The sequence below is a fragment of the Molossus molossus genome, unplaced genomic scaffold (assembly GCF_014108415.1).
Source record: "Molossus molossus isolate mMolMol1 unplaced genomic scaffold, mMolMol1.p scaffold_m16_p_26, whole genome shotgun sequence".
Taxonomy (NCBI): domain Eukaryota; kingdom Metazoa; phylum Chordata; class Mammalia; order Chiroptera; family Molossidae; genus Molossus; species Molossus molossus.
The window spans coordinates 337,379-356,854 of NW_023425362.1; the positions used below are offsets into that span (position 1 = coordinate 337,379).

Consider the following 19,476-nt stretch of genomic DNA (forward strand, 5'->3'; position numbering starts at 1 on the left):
GCTTGCCTCCCTGCACACAGACGGCCCTGCAGCCATAACTCACACGGCTCAGTGAGGCTCAGACTCCGGCTGCTTCAAGGTTTATTGCCAACAAGCAACAGGACATGAGGGTGGGGAGCACAGATGGCAGGTGGGTGTTGGGAGTCCCCAGAGAGGCTGGGGTGGGTTGTCACTGTGCCTGACAGTGGCTGTCCCCCTGGGGCACCCAGCCAGGCCGAGCAGGGTGGGCAGGCCAGTCACCAGCTCAGGACCCCAGGACAATACTTGTCAATGAGCCCCTGGTAGTAGGGTCGCAGCTTGTCCACGTCCGGCAGGTCGGGACACTTGGTGTACAGGTCAAACTTGCTGCAGCAAGGGGGGGACAGTGACTCATGGGAAGCCCCAGCCCCTCTCCCCACCCTCCCAACCCCATGGGGAGGGCTGTACTTGAATTCCCGCACCCAGGGCAGCATGGCCAGGTCCTGCTCACTGCACAGCTGCCGGTAGTCGCCGCCGGTGTGCCAAGGGTAGAAGGAGTGAAACCGGATCATGTAAAAGGCCTGAGGACAGGAAGAGGCCACACCCAGAGTGGGCGGGTTGGGGGGGGGCTCTCAGCGTGCACCCCCCCACACACACACCTACCTCTGGGGGCAGGGAGAAGTTGTTGAACTTCATCATCTGGTACATGTACTCTGTGGGAGAGAGGGGGTCACCACCAGGCACCCAGGGGTTGGTCCCCACCGTGGGCCGAGCATCCCTGCCACCTCTAACCAGCCTCACCATCATGGCCCCAGGACATGAGGACATTCTCAAGCCCACAGTGTGGCTGGTACATGCCGAACTCTGTGCTGCAGAGAGAGATGGAGGGTGAGGGGCTCAGAAGCACCTTGGGGATGGGGAGGACCGGCAGCGGTGGAGGGGCACCTGTATCGAGGATCCTGGAGGTCAGGGTTGTCCTGGAAGGTGGAGTCACAGAACACCACAGAGGCCTGGGGGCGGCAGCCCACCGGGAAGGTGTCTCCAACAACCGCCCACTGGGGACGGACAGGCAGCCATGAGTGGGCATGACCGGCTTGCCCACCAAGTGGGTGCCCCAAGCCCAGAGCGGAGGCTGTCCCGGCCCCACCCCCGCCATGCCCCCTCCGTCCCTGCCCTCACCTGGGGCTCCCCCGCTAGAGCCAAGACCTTCCCCAGGTCGTGCAGGAGCCCTACGAGGTGGAACCAGTCTGGAGGGAGAAGAACAGGACCGGCTGGCAGGGTGCTGGGGCCAGCGTAGGGGAGCAGCAGGCAGGGCAGGGTCTACTGGGAAAGGGCAGCCCGTCTGCCCCCCACCAGCCCTGGAGGCAGCGAGGCCTCCCCCCCCAGAGCCCAGGAGGGGCGCACCCTTGTCAGGATGGGCCTTCCGAATGCCCTCAGCCGTCTGGAAGGCATGGAAGGAGTTGGGGAAGTCCACATCGGGGTCCGACTCGTCTACCAGCTCGTCCAGCATGTCCACAGCCTCCAAGACAGTCATTTTCTTGTAGGAGAAGCTCTGGAACTGGGCGTGCTGTGCCAGGAGGGCGGAGTCAGCAGGGCCACGGGGTGGACCAGGGCCAGTCCACTTCCGTCCACTCCGCACTCGGGGGGGCAGCCCCACCCTGAGTGTGGCACAAGAGGCAGCCAGGTACCTTCCTCCTGACGAAGCCCACCGTCTGGTGCGTGTGCATGAGCTTGTAGGTGGTGAAGACACGGTCCAGGAGCGGGCCGGACTGCAGAGGGTCAGCCAGGCAGCTGCCAACCCCTGGGCTTCACACCCGGGGTCCACTGCCTCCCCTCTCCCAGGGCTGGCCCCACAGGAGGAACGGGGCTTCCCCAGGGGCCTGACCTGCACCTGTGCCCAGGATAATGTTGCCCTCCCCAGGGAAGGGCTGGGCTGGGTGGGGTGGGCAGGAGGGCACAATCCTGGGTTGGAACGGGGCCAGAAGGGGTTTGGGGGGGCCAAGGGGGTCAGGCTTGGGAGGTAGGGCTGGGGTGGGGCTTCGGAAGGAGGGAGGTTAGGGGTCCAGGACCCCGTTCCTCCAGGGTGGGGCAGGGTCCTCACGGTGTAGTTCCGGAAGCTGCCCTTGTCCTTGGCTGCCTCTGGGTCCACCTCAGGCCTATAGACCAGGGAAGGGTCTGGGCCCTGGTTGGGTGAGGAGGGAAACATTTCACCATGATGCCAGCTCTGTCAGGAAGCAGGGACCCCACCAAGGACATGAGCCTGGCTAAACCTGGAGACAGTGGCCGAGGCCCGTGGCTGCCCCAGAGCACAGCCCTCCACAGCACACGCGTCTCCGGTCCCGCACCGGCCAGCAGCCCTGGCCAGGCCTAGTCTGCAGAGGACGTCATCCGGGGGCCTGCTCCCAGGAGGATGCTGTGTGGGGCACAGACCCTACTCCCATCGCCGTCCCAGGACCTGGGTGCACTGGGAGCCCGGTGGTCCCAAGAGGAAGAGCAGGCTGGGAAGGGGCCACTGGTGAGTGGTCAGTGGGGCCGGTCTGCACAGGGCCTGGGGGACTCACCACAGCCACCTTCATCCTAAGAGGGAGCAGAGCGGGCAGGTGGGCAGGAGCCCACCAGGCCGTGTGCCCTTATATGTGCCCACAGGTTAAATAAGTGACCAGACACCACCCAGCCCCTTGACCTGGGCCCCTGGTAATGAGTGACCATCCACCCTGCTCCCGGCCTCCAAGAAGTGATGTGTCAGCACAGGAGCAGCCCAGCCCCTTCCCCCTGAGCTGAGACTCCCTCCCGGACAGCTGGCCTGCTTGGGAGGTCCTGCCACTGTGTCCCACAGGCTTCAAACACAGCCATGCCCACCACAGGGCCCTCCGGCCAGGGGGCGGAACCCGGACGCTACCCCCATCACCTCAGGCACCTGGGATTCTGGGCAGGGCCCTGTTTCAGGAAAACATACTCTGACACGTGTTACAATGGGAAGAAAGACTTGACCAAACATGGTTGTAGCAGGGGCAAGGTTGGGCTCCACCAGAATACAGCCAGGAGCATAGTGAGGGGCAGGAGCATAGTGGGGGGCAGGGTGTTCTTACAGCAGATATGGGGAAAGCCCCTGCACTGGAAATCTACCCAATGAAGAGGCTGCCGCTCAAGTCTGGTAATTAATAGAGTTTATGAAGGGAAACGCACATAGGAGGCATGCCGTGGGCGGCTGCAAGACCCAACGGGTCCCTGCACAGCTTGGCAGGGTAGGGGCGGGGTGGTCACAGGTACTAGTGCAGGAATGCTCCCAGGTACAGAAATCACTTTGCACGCTTGACCAGGTCAGGACAGGGCCTGTTCCAGGGACCGCACACAGCAGGGGGTCGGGGAAGGGTGCCAACTTAGGTCAGAACAAACTCCAGCTGGGATTGGTGTCTGCAGGGTTGCCGTAGCAAACCCCCGCTCTGGCCTGGGTCCCGTTCACGGTTGGGCGGCAGTCCCGTCATGGAACCGTCTCTCCTCGGCGGGGGCGGTCAGGGAGGGAGGCTGCCGAGAGGAGACATCACGAGTCACCGGTGGGGTGGTTCTTGCTAAACTGACTCGACAGGATTCCTGCTCCCAGCCGGGCAGGGTGATGAGGCCTCAGAGGTGGGGACTGTACTAGTACTGGGTGCGGCCACAGGGAGCAGAGGGCTGAGGGGAGCCCGGCTGGGCTTTGCTCAAGGTGGGTCGTTGCCTGGCTCTCAGGGTGAGGCTCCTTTGGGAGTCTGGACAGAGATGAATTCAAACAGCCCTGGTCATGTAGGGGCCGGGTCTGGGTGCTGCAGACACAGCAGGGTCTGAGCTCACAAACATACCTGCACTGACGTTCTCCAACGAAGAGGCAGACACAGAGCCAAACGCGTCCTTGTCTCATGCTGGACAGAGGCCACACCTCACGGGCTGGTGGGTGTGTGGGTCGGAGCGCCCACATCGGGCTTCACAAGGCAAGAGGCCTGTGGGAGGCTACTCTGACTACCCGGGGCTCCTCCTGTCCAAGCTGAAGCTATCTGGGGGCACTGTCATGTCCCATAGCACCTCGAACTTCCCACCTGTGGTGTTACTGGCTTCTTTTACCTTTGAGGTTTGTTTCCTTCTGTTCCTTCCCACTAGCACGTCAGCCCCGCAAAGGGTAGGAGGGCATGATTTATTCCGTAATGTTTCCAGGTGGTGGCCTAGACGAGGAGAAGCAGCAAATGGGTGAGATTTGTTTTTTTGTTTTTGTTTTTGTTTTTAACTTGAGAGAGAGAGGAAGGAAGAGGGGAGAGAGACAGAAATATGGATAAGAGAGAACATCGATTGGCCGCCTCCTGCATGCCCCCTACCGGGGATCAGGCCCACAAGCCGGCCATGTGCCCTGATTGGGAATCAAACCAACGACCTCTTGGTGCACGGTCAGCGCTCAACCACTGAGCCACACTGGGCGGGCATGGCTGGGAGTTGGATGACAGAAATGTGATAAGAAGAGGGAGTGAGGCCCTGGCCGGTTTGGCTCAGCGGTTAGAGCGTCGGCTTGTGGTCCAGAGAGACCCAGGTTCGGTTCCCGCTAAGGGCGTGTACCTCGGTTGCAGTTTGTCCCCGGCCCTGGTTGGGTTGTGGGGATGACAACCACTCGATGTGTCCCTTTCACGTCAATGTCTCTCTCTCTCTCCCTCTCACTCTATCTGAACAAAAAAAAAATGGAAAAATTTCCTCAGGTGAGGATAAAAAAAAAAAAAAGAAGAGAGAGTGAGGAGTGAAAACAATAATACGGACGAAGCCACTTTATTTATTTATTTTTATCCTCACCCAAGGACATTTTTGCATTTATCTTCAGACAGAGTGAGAGGGAGAGAGAAGGAGAGAAAGAAAGAGAAAGGGCCCTGGCCAGTTTGGCTCAGCGGTTAGAGCGTCGGCCTGCGGTCGGGAGAGGCCCGGGTTCGGTTCCCGCTAAGGGCATGTACCTCGGCTGCAATTTGTCCCCGGCCCTGGTTGGTCGTGCGGGTGGCAGCCACTCGATGTGTCCCTTCACGTCGATGTTTCTCTCTCTCTCTCTCCCTTCCTCTCTCTCCCTCCCACTCTATCTGTACAAAAAATGGAAAAATATCCTCGGGTGAGGATAAAAAAAAAAAAAAAAAGAGAAAGAGAGAGAGAGAGAAACATTGATGGGAGAGAGACACATCGACTGGTTGCCTCCTGCATGACCCGATTAGGGCCGGGGACAAACTGCAACCAAGGTACGTGCCCTTGGCCGGAATTGAACCTGCGACACATTGGTCTGCGGGCTGGCGTTCTACTGCTGAGCCAAACCAGCCAGGGCAACACTTTATTTTTTTAAATATGTTTTTATTGATTTTTTTGTTGTTGTTCAGATAGAATGGGAGGGAGAGAGAGGGGGAGAGAGAGAGAGAGAGAAACATCGACGTGAAAGGGGCACATCAAGTGGTTGCCACCTGTACAACCCAACTAGGGCCAGGGACAAACTGCAGCTGAGGTACATGCCCTTAGTGGGAACTGAACCCGGGTCTCTCTGGACCGCAGGCTGACGCTCTAACCACTGAGCCAAACTGACCAGGGCTTTATTGATTTTTCAGAGAGAAAGGGAGGGAGCAATAGAAACATCGATGTGAGGGAGAAACATCGATCGCTGCCTCCTGCATGGCCCCTGTGGGGGATCGAACCTGCAGCCCAGGCATGTGCCCTGACCAGGAATTGAAAGGGGACCTCTCAGTCCATGGGAGGGCACTCAATCCACTGAGCCACACCGGCCAGGCCAGACAAAGCCACTTTAAAATGGAGCTGGAGCCCTGGCCGGTTTGGCTCAGCGGTTGGAGCGTCGGCCTGCGGTACAGAGAGACCCGGGTTCGGTTCCCGCTAAGGGCATGTACCTCGGTTGCAGTTTGTCCCCGGCCCTGGTTGGTCGTGCGGGTGGCAGCCACTCGATGTGTCCCTTCACGTCGATGTTTCTCTCTCTCTCTCCCTCCCGCTCTATCTGAACAAAAAATGGAAAAATGACCTCGGGTGAGGATAAAAAATAAATAAATAAATAAAATGGAGCTGGAGTCCTGGTCGTGTGGCTCAGCAGTTAGAGCGTTGGCCCACGGACCAGAGAGTCCCAGGTTCGGTTCCTGCTAAGGGCATATACCTTGGTTGCAGTGTGTCCCTGGCCCCAGTTGGGTTGTGTGGGTGGCAACCAGTTGATGTGCCTCTCTCACATCAATGTTTCTCTCTCTTCCCCCCTCTCTCCCTCCTGCTCTATCTGATAAATGCAAAAATGTCCTCGGGTGAGGATAAAAAGCAAATAAAATGGAGCTGGAGCCCAGCTAGTGTGGCTCAGTGGTTGAGTGTCAACCCTGCACCAAGAGGTCGCCTGTTCGATTCCCGTTCAGGGCACATGCCTAGGTTGTAGGCCCAATCCCCAGTGGGGGGCATGCAGGAGGCGGCCAGTCAATGTTCTCTCTCATCGATGTTTCTCTCTCTCTCCCTCTTCCTTCCTCTCTCTCTAAAAAATCAATAAAGAAAAAAAAAAGATTTTAAAATGGAGCTGGAACTTATGCCTCACATCTTTGGGATGCTCAAACTGGGCCAGATAACCTCCGCACTGGGCCTGAGCAACCTTGTTTCTCAAAGAACGGTTTGCAGGGATAACCTGAAAGCAAATATTACAACTACTGGACTGGTGACTACCAGACTGAAAATTAAAGACACTGTTTAGCATCAACGTCACTGTGTCATGTGATCGGCACCAATAGCAATGCCTACCTTCTATGGATGGAGTTGCTCCCTCCCCTTTCTCATCAAAATCCCTGCCTTTGTCTCCCAACTGGAACATTATTTGGGCTTCTGCCTGAACCCGTGATTCCCAAATAGCTATTCTTTGATCTCAAATAAACGCTTGTTGTCTCTCACTTAGAACAGCCTTTTATTTTTAGGTGAACATATCTGGTGTTAGGAGTGAGGTCTGACCTGGCCTCACCTGCATGTGCTGGTGTCCCCTGGAGACAGGGGTGGTAACTACTGAACCTTTACTGTGCCGGCCGCTTCCGGGGACGACTGTCTCCCTGACTGTGGACCCCTCTGACGTCCAGACCTCCTTCTGTTTCCTGGTTGAGGTCAAATGCCTTTATTTGAGGTCAGGAGGGGATTTTCCCTCAGGGGAGGGTTTTTTCTTACAGGGGGCCATTTCCCCAGGGATCATTGTCCAGATGCTAGCAAGTAGCGGGGTGCTGTGGGAACTCGCTACCCACAGCATCGTTTTTTTTTCAAGAGGGACTTTACACGGCTGTCACGCTTCTCACAAGTGTCCCAGTGGGTGAATCGCTCTACAGGGGTTTTCCTGGTCAGGGAACTCATTTGACTGTGTTCTTTTACTTCCTGTTCTTTTCTCGGTCATAAGAAAGAGACTTTGCAAGGAGAAGGGTCCAGACTTTTGGGGACAATGGGATACATTCTTTGGTTGATAAGAAGAAGCTTCTAAAAGACAAATAACTTCCCTTTTTAAACATTTTTTTCCTTTATTGGTTTTGGAAAAAGAGGAAGGGAGAGGGAGAGAGAGAGAGAAACATGGATGAGACAGAACATCGACTGGCCACCTCCTGCACTCCCCTCACTGGGGATCGGGCCCACAACCTGGGCGTGCGCCCTGACCGGGAATCAAACCAGCGACCTCTTGGTGCAGGGGCTGATGCTCAATCACGGAGCCACACCAGCTGGGCAACAGATAACTTCTTTAAATGAAAGTCTGACCATTTGAGTAGATCTTTTTTTTAAATCCTCACCTGAAGACATTTTTTTCCCATTTATCTTCAGATAGAGTGGGAGGGAGGAAGAGAGAGAGAGAGAAACATTGATGTGAGAAAGACACTTCAACTGGTTGCCTCCGCATGACCCTGAGCAGGGCCAGGGACCGAATCGCAACCGAAGTATGTGCCCGTGATTGGAGTCGAACCTGAGACTCTTTGGTCCTTGGGCCAACACTAACCACTGAGCCAAACTGGCCAGCACTTGAGTAGATGGTTTAAATTTTTACTGTTTGTCCTGCCTGAGACCTGACAAGATATTTCAAAAATATTTAATAACTCTATGATCAGAAATTTGGCAAAATTAAAAGTCTAGTAGGATTTTTTTTTTTAATCCTCATTGGAGGAGATTTTTTCCATTTTTTTTTTGTTCAGATAGAGTGGAAGGGAGAGAGAGGAAGAGAGAGAGAGAAACATTGATGTGAAAGGGACACATTGAGTGGTTGCCACCCACACAACCAACCAGGGCTGGGGACAAACTGCACCAAGTTACATGCCCTTAATGGGAACCGAACCCGGGACTCTCTGGTCCGCAGACCGACGCTCAACCGCTAAGCCAAACTGGCCAGGGCCATATTTCTTTTTCTTAAAAAAAAATAAAAACGAAAGTCTCCTCAGGAACTTTCAAGTTCTTCCTACAGATAAGCAGAAATGTAGACAGCTCACAACCACCTGAGACTAAACATAGCAAAAGAAAAGGGAAAATGAAACTTTTTGTTGTTAATCCTCACCCAAGGACACTTTTTCTACTGATTTTTAGACAAACTAGAAGGGAGGGAGGGAGAAAAAGAGAGAGAGAAACATCGATGGTAGAGAGACACATTGAATGGTTGCCTCTTTCACCACCTCAACCAGGGCAGGCGATCAACCCAGGTACGTGTCCTTGACTGGGAATTGAACCTGCGACCCTTCAGTCCGAGAGCTAATGCTCCCACGACCCATTGACCAGGACAGCTGATCCATGTATCTCTCTCATATCCATGTTCTATCTCTTTCTCCCTTCTTCTCTCTCTCAGGAAAAAAAAAAATCAATAAAAACATATTTTAAAAAAATAGTATCAAGGACACCCTGGCCAGTGTGGCTCAATTGGTTGGAATGCCATCCCATGCACCATAAAGGTTACAGGTTCGATTCCCTGGTCGTGGCGTGTATGTTAGATGTTTCTCTCTCTTTCCCTGTCTCTCCCTCCCATTCTATCTGATGATAAATGGAAAAATATCCTCAGGTGAGGATTAAAAAAAACCAACAACCAATGAATATATAAATAAGTGGAACAACAAATTGATGTTTCTCTCTCTCTCAAAATCAATTAAAAATAATAAATTAAATAGATGGAAATAAGAGGTTTTTTTTGTTAAAAATATGTTTTTATTGATTTTTTTTTTTTTTTGGTGGTACGTGCCCCTAATGGGAACCGAACCCAGACTCTCTGGTCTGCAGGCCGACGCTCAACCATTGAGCCAAACTGGCCAGGGCTTTTTATTGATTTTTTTTAAAGAGGAAGGGAGAGAGAGAAACATCAATGTGAGAGAGAAACATTGATGGCTGCCTCCTGCACACCCCCTAGTGGGGATGGAGCCTGAAACCCCGACATGTGCCCTGACCAGGAATCGAACTAGGACCTCTCAGTCCATGGGGTGACCCTCAATCCACTGAGCCACACCAGCCCGGCAAAAGAAGAGGTTTTTTTGGTGAAAATTTACAGCAATAATTATTTTATTGTATGTGTACTTAAAATAGTTTCCCAGCCCTGGCCGGTTTGGCTCAGCGGTTGGAGCGTCGGCCTGCGGTCCTGAGAGACCCGGGTTCGGTTCCCGCTAAGGGCGCACACCTCGGTTGCAGTTTGTCCCCGGCCCTGGTTGGTCGTGTGGGTGGCAGCCACTCGATGTGTCCCTTCACGTCGATGTTTCTCTCTCTCTCTTCCTCTCTCTCCCTCCCGCTCTATCTGAACAAAAAATGGAAAAATGTCCTCGGGTGAGGATTAAAAATAAATAAATAAATAAATAAATAAATAAATAAATAAATAAATAAATAAATAAAATAGTTTCCCAGCCGTGGCCAGTTTGGCTCAGCGGTTAGAGGGTCGGCCCACAGACCGAAGAGTCCAGGGTTCAGTTCCCTCTAAGGGCATGTCCTCGGCTACAGTTTATCCCCAGCCCTGGTTGGAATCGTGTGGGTGGCAACCATTCAATGTGTCTTTCTCACGTTGATGTTTCTCTCTCTCTCTTCCTCCCTCTCTTCCTCCTGCTCTATCGGAAGATAAACACAAAAATGTCCTCGGGTGAGGATTAAAAAAAAAAAGTTTACCAAAATCTTTTGGTAATTTGAAACTTTACAGTTTTACTAAGTTAAATTAAAAAATAAAAATGATTAAATATCTACATTATTTTCAGCCCGGCTGGTGTGGCTCAGTGGTTGAGCATTGACCCATGCACCGAGAGGTCACCGGTTCAATTCCCGGTCAGGGCACCTGCTCAGGTTGTGGGCCCAATCCCCAGTGGGGGGCATGCAGAAGGCGGCCAATCAATGTTTTCTCTAGTCAGTGTCTTTTTAAAAAATTTTTTTTATTAATTTAATTTTGTTACAAATGCTTTTCCTTTCCTCTTCAATTGACCCCCTCCTTCTGATCCCACCCCAGCCCCCGTCCCATCCACTCATCAATGTCTTTATCTCTCTCTCTCTCCATTCCTCCCTCTCTAAAATCAATAAAGAAAAATTATTTTAAAAAATTAAGGTTTAATATCAAGCTTGTGCTTATATGAAGCTAAAAATGTTATTTCTCTACTAAAAGAACAAAATTTCCTGTACTGTTGGAACGTCCTTAATAAGAAATTATAAAGGGAAAGCAAAGATTCTGTGCTTTAGTAAAATGATTCCCTGAGTTCTTTATTACCAGGTCATTAATTGCTTAAGTAAACTGAATCTTCTTACTATTAAAAGAGCTAAAATTTTGCTTACAACTATTTGTCTTTGAAATTTTTTATTCTCACTTTGGTTAAAAGAATAATTACATATTATTTCATTGGGTATGGTTCCACAATGACCTATGTCTATCTTACCAAATGTTTTAAAATGTTTATATGTTTAACAAACTTCCCAAAATCAGATTCTAAATTAAGTCTTTCTGATCTAAGAATAACTTTGAGATTATTTCAGAGGACCCCTGAAACACCTCAAAATATTCATGTTCCCTCTTTATAAAAAATAAATATTAAATTAATTAGGCCTGCCCTGGCCGGTTTGGCTCAGCGGTTAGAGCGTGGGCCTGCAGTCCAGAGAGACCTGGATTTGGTTCCCGCTAAGGGCATGTACCTCGGTTGCAGTTTGTCCCTGGCCCTGGTTGGTCGTGTGGGTGGCAGCCACTCGATGTGTCCCTTTCACTTCGATGTTTCTCTCTCTCTCTCTCTCTCTTCCTTTCTCTTCCTCCCACTCTATCTGAACAAAAAGTGGAAAAATGTCCTCGGGTGAGGCTAATAATAAATAAACAAATAAATAGGCCTGCTTGGTATGTTAAATTACATGGCAGACATTGTCAAATAAATGACTAAACCTTTGACTATATTTATATGATATGTTATTAACATAAGTGTTCTAAAAAGTATGTAAAATTCTAAGGTGTCCTGGTATAATACTGAAGAACCTACTTTGTCTCTGTAAGTCATGACTCTTGAATGTGTCTTTGATATGTGAACACCCAGCAACCAACCAAAACACTGGCTGGGGAGGCCAAAGAGAAGACACTCTGTCTAAGTTCCCTTGCCAAAATGTTCTTGTAAAAGAGCTAAAGTTTTTATAAAACTACTAAAAAACCAATAAGGATGAAGCAAAATGACCATGTATAAGAAACAGGATGTGGCCCTGGCCAGTCTTGCTCATTGGTTAGAGCGTCTGCCCACAGACTGATGAGTCGCGGGTTCAATTCCAGTCAAGGGCACGTACCTCGGTTGCGGTTTGTCCCCATCCCTGGTCGGGTCGTGCATGAGGCAACCAGTCGATGTGTCCCTCTCACGTGGATGTTTCTCTCTCTCTCTCTCCTTTTCTCTCCCTCCCGCTCTATCTGAAGATGAATGAAAAAAATATCCTCGAGTGAGGATTTAAAAAAAAAAAAGAAAGAGGATATGTATTTTCAATGGAAGCTATGAAGTGTGGACATGCAGTTTTGTTGAAGGCAAGGAAAATAAGATGTGTTTTATAGATAAGGAAGCATAGCCCTGGCCAGTTTGGCTCAGCGGTTAGAGCGTCGACCTGCGGTCCGGAGAGACCCGGGTTCAGTTCCCGCTAAGGGCATGTACCTCGGTTGCAGTTTGTCCCCGGCCCTGGTTGATCATGCGGGTGGCAGCCACTCGATGTGTCCCTTTCACGTCGATGTTTCTCTCTCTCTCCCTCCCACTCTATCTGTGCAAAAAATGGAAAAATGTTCTCGGGTGAGGATAAAAAAAAAAAAGATAAGGAAGCATATAAAGGACATGGGGTGTTTTTGGTTAAAAAAAAAAAAAAGGAAGCCCGGCCGGTGTGGCTCAGTGGTTGAGCGTCGACCCTGCACCAGGAGGTCACTGGTTCGATTCCCGATCAGGGCACGTGCCCAGCTTGTGGGCCTGATCCCCATTGGGGGGCATGCAGGAAGTGGCCAATCAATGATCTCTCTTATTGATTTTTTTTTAATTGATGTTTCTATCTCTCTCTCCCTCTCCCTTCCTCTCTCTAAAGTCAATAAAGAAAAAAATAAATAAAAAGAAAATTTTGTCCTTCCCCAAACATGTTTCAAATTAAGACAGAAAATAATAGGACCCAAACTGAAAAGTATATATATGTATGTTGCAGGAGAGTTAGAGAAATTGCAGAAGGTTTGTGGAGGATGTGGGGGGGGGGGAGGGAAAAAATTATATATGGTCAAACCAAGATTGGGATGGAGAGCTAAGTCGATTACATCATATGTGTGTGTGTGTATGAGGACTCTTACAGCCATTTTTATCTTTTGTCATTTGCAGTCAGTTACTGTTTCACTCCCTGCTTTGACAAAAATGTTCCTACCAATGTGTCTCATCTTCAAAGATTCATAAAAAACGAACCCTGACAAATACAGGTTTCTGACAAGTTGAAATGCGTAACACTGAACTGAGCCAAGATTTAGAGAACTCTAGGGGAAAACGGAATCATGAAACTGTTAAAAAGATCAAGGTTGGTTGCCCCGGCAGGTTTGACTCAGCGGTTAGAGTGTCAGTCTGCGGAGTGTCAGTTCCGAGTTCGATTCCAACCAAGGGCACGTACCTTGGTTGCTGTTCATCCCCGGCCTCGTTTGGGGTCGTGTGGGTGGCAACCAATCGATGTGTTTCTCTCACTTCGATGTTTCTCTCTCTCTCTCTCTCTCTCCCACTCTGTCTGAAAATAAATGTAAAAAAATATCCTCAGGTGAGGATTTTAAAAAAAAGATCAATGTCAACAAGAATTAATAACATGGACTAAATGAACTAATAAGAATGATTATAACCCTGCTGATGTGGCTCAGTGGTTGAGAGTAGACCCTGCACCAAGAGGTCACCAGTTGGATTCCCAGTCAGGGCACATGCCCAGGTTGTGGGTCTGATCCCCAGTGGGGGGCTTGCAGGAGGTGACCAATCAATGTTCTCTCTCATCAGTGTTTCCATTTCTCTCTCCCTCTCCTTTCCTCTCTCTCTAAAATCAATAAAGAAAAAAAAGAATGATTATAATTTGATGAGTCTTTATATGAAATATTACTGGTTTCTGAACCTTATTTTCCAGAGACAAGAAAGATTATTTTCTCCTAAGGTACCTATGAGCTATAGCAAGTTGGTAAATTATACCTGTTTTAAAAAAACATTAAAACATGCATGTTTTCCTTTCTACCTGATCGCTCCAGAATTTCAGGTACTCTTCACTAGTCCTCGTGTGACCAAATTAAAGGTGTTGACTCTTTGATTCAGGTTTCCAATTTACTTTTTTTTCTTTATTGATTTTAGAGAGATAGGGAGAGAAAGATAGAAACACTGATGAGAGAGAACATAGATTGGCTGCCTCCTGCATGCCCCCCACTGGGGACCAGTCCACAACCTGGGCATGTGCCCTGACCAGGAATTGAACCGGTGACCTCTTGGTGTATAGGTCAACACTCAACCACTGAACCACACCAGCCAGGCCATGTTTCCAATTCAAAGTAAGTTCTTACAACTAACCTGACCGCTCAACCAACAGAGGATATGAAGTTTAAAATGACGAGGAACTACCCTGGCCAGTTTGGCTCAGCGGTTGAGTGTTGGCCTGTAGACCAGAGAGTCCCAGGTTCGGTTCCTACTAGGGGCATATACCACCAAAATAAATAAATAAATAAAATTACTAGGAAGTGCTCGGCTGGTGTGGCTCAGTGGATTGTGGCTCAATTAAAAAACATTAAAAATAAATAAATAGCCCTGGCCGGTTTGGTTCAGGGGTTAGAGCGTCGGCCCACCATCCAGAGATACCCCTGTTCGGTTCCCACTAAGGGCACGTACCTCAGTTGCAGTTTTGTCCCCGGCCCTGGTTGGGGTTGTGTGGGTGGCAACCACTCGATGGGTCTCTCTCACATCGATGTTTCTCTCTCTTCCTCCCTCTCTCCTTCTTGCTCTATCTGAAGATAAATGCAGAAATGTCCTCGGGTGAGGATTAAATAAATAAATAGCCTTGGCCAGTTTGGCCTAGCAGTCAGAGTGTCAGCCCACAGACCAAAGAGTCGCAGGCTCGATTCCAGTCAAGGTCACGTACCTCAGTTGTGGTTCGGTCCCCAGCCCTGGTTGGGGTTGTGCGGGAGGCAACCAATCAATGTGTTTCTCTCTCTCTCTCCCTCCCTCCCTTACACTCTGTCTGAAAACAAACAAAAAAAAATCCTCAGGTGAGGATTTAAATAAATACATACATACATAAATAGAATTAGTAGGAAGTGCAGCAGACGGCACCTGTTGTGGGATAACTGACCCAAGGTCCCAGACCAGGTCTCTAGAACCCACACCTGCCTGTCCTTCCTTTTTTCCTCACTTTAATTCCTTTCTCTCTCACACACACAAATATGAGAGACCAAGCAGTCACTATAATAGTTACTGTTTCTCACCCTGGCCGGTTTGGCTCAGCGGTTAGAGCGTCGGCCTGCGGTACAGAGAGACCCGGGTTCGGTTCCCACTAAGGACACGTACCTTGGTTGCAGTTTGTCCCCGGCCCTGGTTGGTCGTGCGGGTGGCAGCCACTCGATGTGTCCCTTCACGTCGATGTTTCTCTCTCTCTCTCCCTTCCTCTCTCTCCCTCCCACTCTATCTGTACAAGAAATGGAAAAATGTCCTCGGGTGAGGATAAAAATTTAAAAAAAAAAAATAGTTACTGTTTCTTTTTTCCCCTTAATTTCTGTCTGGGAAGATCACATCGGGCATCCTCTCTAAGCCCTGGGCATCATCGCTACGCCTACTTCACAGGTCAAAGCATGCCACCGGTTACAGGCACGGTGGAGGACGTTCAACGCCTGGCGACGTCAGCCCCAGCGAAGGTACCGGATACGCAAAAATACTTTTCCTTGGGCAGGTAGTGCGATGACTACCCAAGCAAAAGCCAACCGGTAAAAACCTTTAAAGTTCTTTTGCACAAGTTATATTAGAGTATAGATTTGCTCTTGGTCATACCCTAGCTGAACAAGGTGGGGTTGCTCTGTAAATACTTCCTGTTGTACTTGATAAAACACCTCTGGTAGAGATAAAACCAGATAAAATCTGGACACAGGCCAAATGATTAAATGCAGGGCCCATTGACACCTCACGGTTCACCAGTATCTTAGCCGACTGACCTTAGGTATTGCCTCCCCGGTGAGATCTATTCTTTAAGTTAAACTGAGCATTTTGTTTCTTATTATAGAAATGTTTTGTGTTATACACACTTGTTTTGCACAGCTCGGTGTTAGAAGCACCTCACTCTGGTCATGGTTGCTCAGCATTTTGAGATAATCACTGAAGCCTCAGAGATTTCACGAGAAACTTCCAGAAACTACAGATGTCTGCCCTTAGACATGACGGTAAACCCACCTCTGTTCTGGGGTTCTTGTTGTCACATGTGGCCTAAACCTCCTAAAAAAAAAACCATGCCCTGGCAGGTTTGGCTCAGCGGTTGGAGCATTGGCCCGCGGACCAATGAGTCTCCGGTTTGATTCTGGTTACGGGCATGTACCTCGGTGGCGGTTCAACTCCGGCCCTGGTGGGGTCGTGCAGGAGGCAGCCAGTCGATCACATTGATGTTTTTCCCTGTCTGTCTGTCTCTCTCTCTCCCTCCCTTCCACTCTATCTGATAATAAGTAGGAAAATATCCTCGGGTGAGGACTTAAAACACAAAACAAAACACTTTGCCTCTTATGTGGGACATGATATACCAGGAATGAGCCTTCCTGGAGACAAGGGAAGGACACAGGCTGGACACACCCAAAATGAGCCACTGAAGGGGGAGAAGCCATGATGCACAGCAAAGCTTTCAAAGAAAGACCTTGATTAAAAGGGAGGAAATGTAAACAAAAACATAAATGGAGCTGAAGCTGCCGTCCCAGAGGAACTGCCTTGCACAGCGTATGCCTCAACTCTTTGGATGTTAAAATGGGGGCAGGATAACCTCCACACTGGGCCTGAGCAACCTTGGCTCTCCAAGAACTGTTTGCAAAGATGAAGAAAGTGGGTGTGATGACCACTGGACTGATTACGAACACACCAGAAATTAAAAACATTGTTCAGAATCAGCATCACTTTGTCACGTTATCGGCACCGGAAGCAACGCCTTCCTTCTACTGAAGTAGTTTTCCCTCCCCCTTCTCATCAATACCCATCTCCTTGGTCTCCTCATCGGAACATTATTTGAATTTCTGCCTGAATCAGGGATTTAGGAATAGTTATTTTTACAAAATCTCAAAGAAAGGCTTGTTTCTCTCACGTTGAAAGGCCTTTTATTCTTAGGTTAACAAGGGGTTTGGCTAGAGCAGGAACTGCAAGAAGGCAGTGAGTGGGGAGGGGGGCTGGGGGAGCTTGGGTACTGCTCTGGGACCTCAGAGGGGTGTCAGGTAGGCAGCCAGGGCATGGCCTGGAGCTCAGGGGCCAGTGCACACAGGTGTGATGCTTTGACCAGGGCAGGCGACCTCCTGATAGGGCGGCACAGCGATGCGTTAGGTCGACAGTCCATCCTGCCTCAAGGGAAAGCAGCCCAAGGCTCCGGGAGGGTTTTGATGAGGACACCAAGGTGCAATCCTAGGGGCCTGGCAGCCTGTGTTACTGTGAGAAGGGTGCACCGCCGGGAAATGTCCCTGGCGGGGGAACATCCTGAGCGGGACCAAACCACCTGCAGGCCCAGGACTTTGCTCCAACTTGGTCCTCCTGGACCCATCTTCCTCATTGCCCGGTCCCCTCTCCTGGCTTCCCTGCATGCCTGCCAACGCCTCTCAGTGGCCCCAGGCACAGGCTCTGAGGCCCGCCCACAAGTTCCAGCCTGGAGTAGCTGCTTTGGGGCGGCTTCTGCACTGACTGCGGTTTTGTCCTTGACCTCTGTGGCTGCAGTTTCTGCCCCTAGAGTTGGGACAATGCTTGTGCACCCCCTCACAGGGTGGCGAAAGGGTGACAGGGGCAAATACCGACAAATTCAATGCTGTATGAGTGTCTGCTAAATAAAAGAAACCACCTTTCTGAACCCCGGGTCGTACCCGTGTGGTGTGGGGTGTCAGCACTTTGGGCCACCGACAGGCTCTGGAGCCGCAGGTGTACAGGCCCCACCTGGGGACACAGAGCTCTCTGCTCCAGCCTACGGCCGCCCCACACCTGGTCCCACGGAGTGCCCCTGGTAGGCAGGGGAGTGGCTAGGGAGCCTGCGTTGCCTGTGGAGCCCTCACCCTTGTCTGGCTCCCCTGGAGGTGGTGGTGGTTCTGATTTCCTGGAGCTATTTGGGCTGGGAGATGCTGTCTGCAAGCCAGCCTGCCTGGCCCTGACGGGTGGGAAACGTATCTGCCCTGTTCTGCCTCAGAACAGCCGTGTAGCTCTTGGACTCCGACCTCCTCCTGAGCTGCCCACAGGGGACCCAGGCAGGGGTCTGGTTCCAGGCTCCAGAGTGGGCGGCCGAGTAGTGCAGCTCCCAGCATAGCCTGTCTTCCCTCACCCAGCCCTGGGGAGCATAGAGGGGTCCTCCCTGCTGCCCTCCTCATCTCAAGGGCACAAGGGGGGGGGGGACCTGGGGCCGGCCAACCATGCATGTTTAATCAGACAATGGGCCCAGCAGGGAAAGGGCCACACCAGGTCTCCTGCTTGCCCAGAGGGGGCACTGCATGCTCAGGACTGACTTCTCTCCACGTTCTTGGGCAGACCTCTTCCCTCTGAAGCCCTTTACAGAATATGATGCTGCTGGCCACCTCTACTGCACAGCTGTCCCCCGAGTGTGAGCACTCCTGGTGTGTACAGACCCCCTGGGCGCATGAGCTCTGCCTGCAGACCTGCCTGGGGCTACCCATGTACATGGGTTCTGGGTCCACAGCCGTTCAAGGCTGCTTGCTGCAGCACCTGGTGGGTGTGTGGGGTCTCCTCAGGGGCCCCCACCACTGTTGGAGAAACTGCTGTCTGCAGGAGCCCTGGGTGGCTGGGCCGGGTCTGGGGCTCGGCAGCAGCTCTGGGGTTGGGGTGCAGCATTTGGGTGGGACAGGTGGGGGTATGACCTGCCCACCTCAGCCATAGCTGTGGGGGTTGCTGGGGTCAATGGGGGCTGAGTCCCGCGGGCCAGCCGATGCGATGAGCTGCCATAGGCGGTGGCTGAGGTTCTGCACCTGACAGGTGCCCAGCACACAGCCCACCCGAAAGAGCTGGGCTCTGCGCCTTGGGGGACCCGAGTGTCGACGGGGACCATTCCGGAGAGGCTGGCCCCTAGCAGGGGGCAGGTTGGTGCTCCTCTGTGGCTGGAGGGCCTGGCGCGGTTTGCAGATCACAGGCCCAGGTGCAGGGTCCTGGGGCTGCAGGCCACTGGAAAGGGTCCGGGCTGGAGGCTCCCTGCAGGGGGAGATGGAGGGAGTAAATGCAATGACCGAGCCTTTCAAGGACCCCCCCCTTTCCACCTGGAGCACTGCCAGAGGAAGCCCCAGGTCCTCTTGGAGCTCAGCTTGGGTCCTGGAGACTCGGCCATGTCCACAGCCCAGATCACATGTCCCATTCACTTGTGCCTCCCTGGGCAAAGGGCACCCCTGGCTTCTGTGGATCACTATGCTCAGGGCCGAGTGACCCCCCTCAGCCCTTCCTGCGGAGTGGGGGTAGGTGGACAGGCCTGGGTACCCCTTCAGCCTCTGGTGCTCTAGCTCATCTCTCTATTGAGGAGTCCTATCGGCCAGTGGGGTTGGAGGACCGCCCTGGGAGGGGAAGCAAAGAAAGGGGGGACTCTTGAACTGTTCAGGCGTTGCTAAAGGCACGGGAAGCTGGTCGTGGATTTAGAGGGTAAGCCCTCGCTGTGGGGGGAGGGGTCTTCCCCACGCAGGGGGTGGAGGACTGGGGAGGGGGCAGGGTCGGTGGACAGCCTCCCCAGGCTTTCTGGTTTCTGTGGCTTCGGCCAAGGGACAGGCTGGGCTGAGCCCACTCACCTGGGCGGGGCGGGCCGCCGGCTCCCGCCCCGGCAGCGGGTCAGCGTGCCCGGGAGCTGCAGGTAGAGGAGGCTGATGTAACCGAGGGTGACCGGCAGGAGCCGGGCCAT

The 19,476-nt window shown here is 51.8% G+C and overlaps 2 protein-coding genes across 2 annotated transcripts; both read right to left on the minus strand.

The window, feature by feature from the left end:
• Window positions 1-202: 202 nt before the first annotated feature.
• On the minus strand, window positions 203-2,556 carry MIOX (myo-inositol oxygenase). The gene is made up of 10 exons (XM_036278227.1): window positions 2,520-2,556; window positions 2,060-2,140; window positions 1,647-1,727; window positions 1,363-1,525; window positions 1,138-1,205; window positions 904-1,013; window positions 760-827; window positions 622-671; window positions 427-539; window positions 203-345 (listed from the first exon to the last, which is right to left on the minus strand). The coding sequence occupies exons 1-10, from the start codon at window positions 2,532-2,534 to the stop codon at window positions 237-239; spliced, it is 858 nt and encodes a 285-aa protein (XP_036134120.1). The 5' UTR covers window positions 2,535-2,556; the 3' UTR covers window positions 203-236.
• A 15,910-nt stretch (window positions 2,557-18,466) lies between these two features.
• ADM2 (adrenomedullin 2) lies at window positions 18,467-19,476 on the minus strand. Its single transcript, XM_036278173.1, has 2 exons — window positions 19,367-19,476; window positions 18,467-18,785 (listed from the first exon to the last, which is right to left on the minus strand). The coding sequence occupies exons 1-2, from the start codon at window positions 19,474-19,476 to the stop codon at window positions 18,467-18,469; spliced, it is 429 nt and encodes a 142-aa protein (XP_036134066.1).

Excerpts from the sequence above, each read along its gene's own strand:
- MIOX (XM_036278227.1), bottom strand. Across the intron at positions 1,728-2,059 it reads GCAGCTTCCGGAACTACACC|TCCGGCCCGCTCCTGGACCG; the intron begins GTGAGGACCCTG and ends GACCCTCTGCAG. Across the intron at positions 1,014-1,137 it reads CTCTAGCGGGGGAGCCCCAG|TGGGCGGTTGTTGGAGACAC; the intron begins GTGAGGGCAGGG and ends GTCCGTCCCCAG.
- ADM2 (XM_036278173.1), bottom strand. The coding sequence starts at position 19,476 with ATGGCCCGGCTCCTGCCGGTCACCCTCGGTTACATCAGCCTCCTCTAC. Across the intron at positions 18,786-19,366 it reads CGGCGGCCCGCCCCGCCCAG|GGAGCCTCCAGCCCGGACCC; the intron begins GTGAGTGGGCTC and ends CTCCCCCTGCAG.